The 8,361-nt window shown below is 41.8% G+C and overlaps 1 protein-coding gene across 1 annotated transcript in view; it reads left to right on the top strand.

Annotated features, from left to right (window-relative positions):
* The window catches only part of ppargc1a (peroxisome proliferator-activated receptor gamma, coactivator 1 alpha), a 327,674-nt gene continuing 319,313 nt past the window's right edge, over window positions 1–8,361 (top strand). Inside the window, 1 exon segment of the mRNA XM_034677128.1 lies at window positions 1–581. Coding sequence (XP_034533019.1) covers window positions 501–581 — 81 coding nt within the window. The 5' untranslated portion in view covers window positions 1–500.

The raw sequence follows: 8,361 nt of genomic DNA, 5'->3' as shown, positions 1-8,361 counted from the left end.
GTTAATTAGCAAACGGAAATAACAGCTTCCTGTTTGTATCAGGTCAGCCGGAACTACAGGTGGGAAATGAATGAAAAATACAGCCCACCTGTCAATAAGCTGCGAAAAGAAATTACTGTAAAAATGTAAAGTACTCTTCATCATGTTTTGGGTGCTCTTGACCCCACATTGACACCTTTAAGCGGTCCGCGGTCCCCACTTGGGAACCATCGCCCTCGAAAGCATCCCACTTTGTTTTTCTTTTTTTGGGAAGACGCCCACGTGACGGAGGAAGCAGCAGCAGCCAGCTCACCGCGCGCGCTGCTCGTTTGAGAGCATCTTGCACGGCGCCGGACAGAGAAGGCACGCGGGGCAGAGAGACACACAGAGGCAGAGACACACACAGAGGCAGAGACACAGACAGAGGCAGAGACACCCGCCGAGGGAAGACAAACAGAAGATATCTGTTTGCAGCACAAGAGCTCCGCAGACTCCTCCGACCGAGCAGGCTGGCACACACCATGGACGGTTATGCCCGGACCGAAGATGAGCTGTTCTCCTCGTGCCTCCTGAACCTCACCTGGGAGAATTGCTACGAGCAGGTAGGACACCAGTCTCTCCAACAAAACTGCATCACTTTGGGTGATAATGAGCGTGGCTGTGTCTGCAAAGAACATGCTGTGTTAAAAATAGTCTGCTGAATTTTAGAGCTCACTCATACATTTTTCGGTTGACTTCTAAAACTTAATTTTGGCTTAATTAATGAACATGAGGGTCCTGGAAACTCCTAGTCCACTCACTTGTAATTCACCATCTACAGCTAACTTTTACAGCTTGACATCATAGTAATAATGAGACGGAAAAGGAGCCGACTGAGTGTCTCCTATCTACTTTTCTGAAAGGTTTCCTTCCCGAAACTTCTCTCTGTAAAGGCTCACACATCCTGCCCTTGAAATCAATAATGAATTAACCTAGTAGACAAAATAAATCTAATGCCAGGAATTCCATAAATAAATAAAAGGCAAACACAAACTTAGTATTCCTTTGAAGAAACAGAAATGCGTCATGTTCAGTGTTATATTACTCCAGTCAGTGATGTGAGTGATGCTTTCCACGCAGAGATCACAAGCTCTTTCATATTCCTGGATCCTGACACCCATGAGTTGCCAGGTCTGTGCTGAAATCAGGTAATACAAACTTGGGTTGCACTTTGAGTTTGTAGCAGGGAAACAGACTTGATGCTGAGCACTTTGATCCCTGAGTGTCAGGGCCTGTTCTCACACAGCAGAGCAGTGGTGGTGTCTGCTCAGAGATAATTACCTAATTCCTCCCTCTCCCCCTCAAGCTTAATCAGTTCTGCCTTTAAAATACACTTATCGTGCTGTATGAAATCCCTCTTAATTCTCACATTCCAATTTGTGTGAGGAATGTGTGCGGCTAAAGTCATCTGCCACAAGAATGCCAATGAAATCATTCACTATGAATGCTAAGAGGGCTCCCAGCTACTTAGCAATTTATGCTCAGTGATTGATGCCAAAATATTTGTACAGTGATTTTTATGGTAATTTACTTGAATGCCACCATGAGAGCTCAGGATATATATACAGGATATTTATTTCTGTTATCAGTATCCTGCTTGCAAAACAGTGAGGGAGGACATTCAAACAATAAATCTCCTGTGGTTTAGTAGGCTACCATTTTGAATTACAAGTAATCACAAATTAAAGAGGATTAGGCTCTTAATGCTTGAGCCTGCGATTGGCAGTGCTAAGAGTCATATTGTGTGAGTTATTTAGGCACAGCAAACAAAAAGCAACCCCAAACATGATTCAGAATTGCAAAGTCATTGTGAATGGCTTTTTAAATGTGCAACAATTAAGCCTCAGCAGTTTCTGCTGCAAAATGGATTTTGGCTCATCAATTGGGGAGCCGCACACTTACAAACTTAAGACAGTTAAATCCACAATGAAGAATTGACTAAGCAGCAGAGATTTTGGCTGCATACACAAACATCCCTTGTTTTCAGCGAGAAGGTTTAAAAATAAAAGTTCACGGCTTTGCTTTGTGGTTCTGAAAGCTCCTGTTGGGAACTTTCAGTTTGTGTTGATCTTCAGACCCCTTTGGACAACGCAGTAACCCTAATCTTTTTGCCTATCATGCCTTGTACGTGGAAGTCGTGTTTCCTGCTTAAAAATCTCATCCTGGTGTCTTCTAACATATTGTTTACTGTGACGCTTTGCTAACAGTGGCTGTTTTGTTGGTCGCTGGAACAAACAAGCTAAACTACTATGTAGAAGTTACTCTTCTAGTTACTCTTCATCATGGTGGTCTTGTTTGTTTTTGTAGGTCATGTCGAGGCATCAGTATTAACACTAGAACAGGGCTTCTAGTGTTAACAAGACTCGTGACTCCCACTGTATCTCAAGGTGATTTAATGTGTCTTCTTTTAGCTGGTCTGCAGAAAATTAGCCTCCCTGTATGTGCATATGGCTGTGTTTCCTGTGCCATTATGAATTAACGTACTGCTACTGATGCTTTTGATAATTAAATGGTCTCTAACTCTAAACTTAGGAGTCATCTGGCCAAAAGAAAGGCAGAAAACTCATTACACTTTATATTTTCATGGTTTTATTTCAAGTTTAGTAACTATTTTTGTCTTTTTTTTACTGTAATGGGTTAAATGTACTATTTTTAGATAACTTAAAAAATAAAAACCTTCTGGAAGACATCTCACGACCCCCAATTTGTGTCTTGTGACCCCCCCCCCCCCCCAGGGTGTCCTGACCCACACTTTGGGAACCCCTGCACTAGAAGGGCCAGAATTCCATTTCTACTAGAAAGGCCACAAGAGGTCATTTGGACTGCCAGATTCCAAATTGTATTATCTGTTATGATAAATGCCCAATATAGAGAATGATGTGTTTATTGTATAAGGATATACTGTATATTGATGAGAGTATACATGTATATATTTATATGAAACTTAACTTGGCGAGTCACTTTTATCCACTTCTTGTCCAGATAGGTGGCCGGTCTGCACTGTCCGATTCCTGAAACAACTGTCAGACTTTCTCAGCAGTCATCTCTCTCTTTGAGCTTCTCTTTGCCAAAATTACCAAAATACAGTTGTCTGTTTTTCTCAGTTTTAAATTAATCCAAAACTTTTCAAATTGCTTTGTACACTAACTCAAGGCCCGTCTCTAAGTTTTATAGAGACAATGATAGTTATCAAACAACCAATAGACATATGCCCAGCGTGAAAATGCATCAATCTAATCGTCATGACTGCCTGTGGCTGAAGTAGGTACAAGTATCCATATAATTGTTGCCTCTGGTGCAATTTGTATAGTGACATTTTAAATACGTAAACAACTTTAGGAAAAGTCAGGAACCGTCAGCACTGTACTCTTTAATTTAACAAAGCTACATGAAAAATAAAAGTGAAAACAGTCAAAAGGAGCCCCTTGGTTTTTCTAGTGTTGAAAATCGAATCCTGTCGTCTTCTAACATATCGTTTACTGTGAGTCTTTGCGAACAGTGGCTATTTTGTTAGCGTGCTGTTCATCACCGACCCAATGGTCGCTGAAACAAGCAAACAAAACTGCTATGTAAAAGTTACACTTCTAGATACTTCTAGTTCTAGTTTGTTCTTGTAGGTCATGTTGAGGCATCAGTATTAATAACAGTCTGTTTCATAACCGGATAAAACCCTCTCACAGTTTAGAGCCACCCTGAAACATCCATTCATCAGTTTGATTGGGTGATATGGGCCTGACACAGATTAATTTGTATCTGTTATATGTTTGGTAGGACTGTGCACATTTAGTGGATTAAACAGTGAAACAGTGTCGCTCTCTCTACTCCGCACCAGAATATATATATTTGTATATATTATTATTGTAGGTCTAAAATGTCAGTCATGTTGTGTCTAAGCTGTAGCACTGGATACTACCATCATGCTATACTGTCCTATTACCCAGATGTAAACAAGCACAGGTGACAGATGGCATCCTGTAGCGTGATTCGTCTGTATTTTGATTGAGAAAATGGAAATAAAGTTGTATGTCAGCTCTGTAACAAATGAACAATGTGACAGATTGAGAACTTTTTGCAGAGAACAGTTCCTATGGTGATTAGGAAATGTTGTTATCGCCTCATTTGTCAGACTCCGTTGCTAAAATAACTCTCAGCATTGTCTTCTGCGTCCCACCTGAGCAGCGTTTTGTTTACATAAGAATCCTTCAGGTTGTTAGCCATTCTCTGTCAATTCTAGTGCTAAGATACTTGTTAAGTGGGTATCTCTGCAGTGTTAATCAATGCAACATCATCATTCTAAAGTTTGATTTCGACAACGGCTCAAACTTTCATGATTTGAGCCACCTTATTGGTAATCTGTGAATCTGTCCCCTAAATATTCCTCTTGCAATAGGATCTTTAAAATGAAGAGTTGGTTTTACTTTTGTCCCCTTAAGTCAATTAAAAACAAAGTCATTATGAACATTTGGCTGAATGATTTCCATCAGTTTACCTTTTATATCAAGTGGGACTCCAAACAGTGACTTTTCTACCTCTCCAGCCTGAATGTTCTCTTTAAGCAATATGTTTCATTGTGAATGAAACATTCTGAGCTTTGAGTGTTGGTTGAACAAAACACCCACTTGAATTCAACTCAACATTGCTGTCTTAGAACTTGTCAACAGTGAAGCACAGTTCTGTCAATCCAAGATGCAGCTTCTGAAAAATATACAAGAAGAAATGTAAAAGTATGAGTTGTGACTGTTTTAATTTTTCTCTTTTTGTTTCTATATCTCTTCAAGACGATATTGCAGGGTTAACTTTGGATCATTAGTTGCACGGGTCCATACATTTGGTGTCTAGCTATATTCTGGTTTCCAAAACCACCTTTGAATTCAGGAGATGAAACCTCTCTGGCACAGTCCGCACTGTTCCTCTTAAAAATCCTGGTGAAAAATAAAAGTGAACCCCATGAAAGCAGGTCATCTGCTCGACCAGCATGTTGTTAGCCATGCACATATCCTCCCTCGCCCTCCCCGAGTCCTACGGCGGGCGGGTAAATAAATAAATAAGGAAGTAAAGGGAAATGTTGACACAGCCTGTCCTTGTGGCCAGATTATCCGCTCATGCTTGAGCGCTGGGTAAAGGCCCTGCATTATTCAGCCTAAGACACAGAGATGGGGGGAAAAACTGTGGAAAAGCTGGGTCTTGCTGCAGGAGTGTTTGGTGTGTTTGTGTGTCTGTTTGGGGATAGGCGCCTTCACTTTTTCAAAGAGCAGACATGGGGAGAGTTGAAATGCACGGGGTGGGGAAGATGATGTCTTTGCTTAATTATCAAATGAACTCACTGCCTCCCACTTTGCTCCATCTCTTCGTCTTATTTTCCACCCTCTGCCTCTCTCACACTCCACTCGTCAGGCTTCTTGAAGGCTGCTGTCCGTGGTGCTGAAAGTTTCATCACACATTTTGTGCATGTCTTTTTAGAATTCCAGTCTGCAATCCTCTGCCCCGGCCCTCGTCGCTCTTCAAAAGCAATGTATTCAGTTTGTCTGGACAAAAAGCGTGCCAGCACTTGGCAGTCCTGCTCAGAAAGCGGCGAAGCCTATCATTCAAGACATTTAAAAAAAAGAAAGCTGCAGGTAACACAGCGTGCCTCTCAGAAGCAGTAAGGTCTAATGCACTTTTTTATGTCTGCCTCTGCCTACAGCATGTTTCATCACAGCCAGGCTCAAGTTACGTTCGTCCTCACTCACTGGCTCGGTTAAATGAAAGCTCCTTTGTGTGCGCTCTTATGTACAGTATTTGATCCATGTGAGTCACTTCTGTCTGTGTAATGAGTCTGTAGCCTGAGTGGATTTAGTGGAGACACAATTTACAGCCAGGAAAAAGAGAAAACATAAAAAATATGGTATTTTTTGTGTCTTCCTCTTCCAGTAACAGCCTCAGCAGAGAGGTAGAAACAGAATGATTGATGGGAGATTAAAGTAAAGATTGATATTTTTAGTATCAGCAGGTTTGCAGAGGTCTTCTAGGGGATCTTTTTGTTGTCTCCTTTTTTTTTTAACTTATATTTTATTTGCTTTTCTTAATGAGGTTACATAAAAATAAACACATTAAACAAACTTTGGTGTCAGTTAACAAATGTCAGTTTAGCCTCCTTTAAATTAGTCCATTCTCTTCAGACTTTTTGATGGGTTATAAAGTCAGTCAATTTTTTCCATTTCCCTTGGCAGGCAGATTGTTAAAGTATTAAATTGTGTGTTAAGTTCTCCATATCGTGTCGTTTTTCCACAATGTCCAACCAGTTTCTCTGAGTGGGGGGGGTCCTCCTTACACCACTTTCTTGTTATAGCTTTCTTTGATGCCAGTAGCAGTATTCCAACCAGGTACATGTCTTTACTTTGTATATTTTCCAGTTAAATTTCCCAGATACAGCACTTCACACGTCTTAGGAAGTTCATAACCTAAAATGTATGTAATTCCTTTCCACACTTCATCCCAGTATTCAGTCATTTTCACACATTGCCAAAAAACATGAGCGTGATCAACATTGTTGTCTCCTTAACATCATTTTGGAGCTCTTTTCAAACTTTGTTTTTAGTGATTTCAAGCAAAAACAGCTGCTTTTCTGCAGTGGTAGGACAATTAAAGGCATTTAACAATGTCCCCTTCGACAAAGATGCTCACTGTGAGGAGCGGCTTTCAATATTTTCTGATCTATTAAAAGCCAGATAATAAATCAGTCAAAAAATCAATAGTATGATTGATAGATGAGCACTTTTCTTTTGAGTCGAGCCCGTCTGGCACACATCACTGCAGAGACTAAGTTTGGGTTCCTGCGGTGCCACTTCAGTGCCGCCACTAGCTTGGTCGGGTGCCACTTCACACACAGTTGGCAGCATTTGTGAGGGAGGGAAGCCAGTACGAAATCATGATTTCAACTCTTACCAGGTTCGCATAAGCACCATCCTGAAGAACCCCGAGATTCCGTGTGTCCCATTAATGGCAAATAAGAGATGTAGAGATCGACTGTGGATTAAGCCGCTCCATGTGTGTCAGCAGAAGCTCAGGATTGTGTCACCAAGCTGCGCAGATGCAGCGACGATCTGCTCGAGGTTCCAGGAAGCCTGTCGCTGTTTGTCATGGTTTCAGTGCATAGTCTGCTCTGCACCGAGAACTACTCCCACCTCTTACAACTACCCCCAAAGGAGTGTATCCAATTTCCATGTTGGCACATCTTTTCTTTAATCAACAAGTGTGTATCTGCTGAACACCTTGCTTTTTGATAGCAACCCACAGGAGCAGGGCCCGTTGGCAGTTTAATGAGAAGCGTGTTGTTCCCCTTGCAACATATTGCCAAGATATGGATGGGTAATTATCTAATCAAGACTTTGTGAAAGTGCTGCTACTGACTCACAGCTGACCTGCGAACGTCTGCCAGAGTTTTAACTGCAGGATGTTTACACACTCACTTTACTCATACTCTTTACATACTTATTTCATAGAACTGTCTGTGCCCCGGGAGAACTCTGCGGAGGAGTATGAAAGGAAAAGCTTTAGATATGCAGAGTTGGCAGCAGAAACTGAACAGCTAGGATGGAAAGTTCTGGTTTGTCCAATAGAAGTAGGACGTAGAGCGTTTGTAGCTCGATCAACTCTCTCAATGATGAGCGAGTTGGGAGCTAAAGAAGATGTCAGATGAAGCAGTAAAAACACGTCAGTGGATCTGGATGAGGAGAAATTATGTCACTTGAAGGCCAAAAAACAAAAGAAAAAGATTACTGTTGATCCTTTTTTCTCTCTCTCTCTCTTCCCTCGTGAAAATGCAGGGATAGTTAGAGCATACAGCCTTACCTGGTCGGGTTTAGCTCGCCCAAACAGGCTTCTCGCCCTGTCTCTGCCTGCCTTGTCTTCTTTCTAACATCTCTCTAAATACTCTACTCTCAGTATCCCCTCTCTCTCCTCTTCTCTCCCTCATCCCTCACAAGAGTAAATTGGTAGAGCAGACAGCCTGACCCGGCAGGAGTGAGCATCCCACCCTGGTTCTGCCCTCCCTGTTTTTTTCCTAACAATCTGCTCCAGACTCTTCTCATTGTTTTCTCTTTTCTCTGTCCTCATTTCCCTCATGAAAATAGGGGAGTCGGTGGAACATAGGGATGAGCTTTAGCCCAAACAGGCTTCTTGCCCTCTTTCCTCTCTGGGTTTTTTTCTTTCTTTTATGTTTTTGTGTGTGGGGAAGGAGGGAGGTAAGACGGAGTGGGTGCTAACAGGTCAGCCTCCTCGTGTTGTCGACAACTTGATGAAACACTTGTTGAGGGAGTGGCCTGCTTGGTAACCTCTGGAATCTATCCCCATCCATCCTTGGTT

The sequence above is a fragment of the Notolabrus celidotus genome, chromosome 23 (genome assembly GCF_009762535.1).
Source record: "Notolabrus celidotus isolate fNotCel1 chromosome 23, fNotCel1.pri, whole genome shotgun sequence".
In the NCBI taxonomy this organism is placed as follows: Eukaryota; Metazoa; Chordata; class Actinopteri; order Labriformes; family Labridae; genus Notolabrus; species Notolabrus celidotus.
Note: the sequence above shows the minus strand (reverse complement) of the source record. Positions and strands in the feature narration are given on the sequence as shown.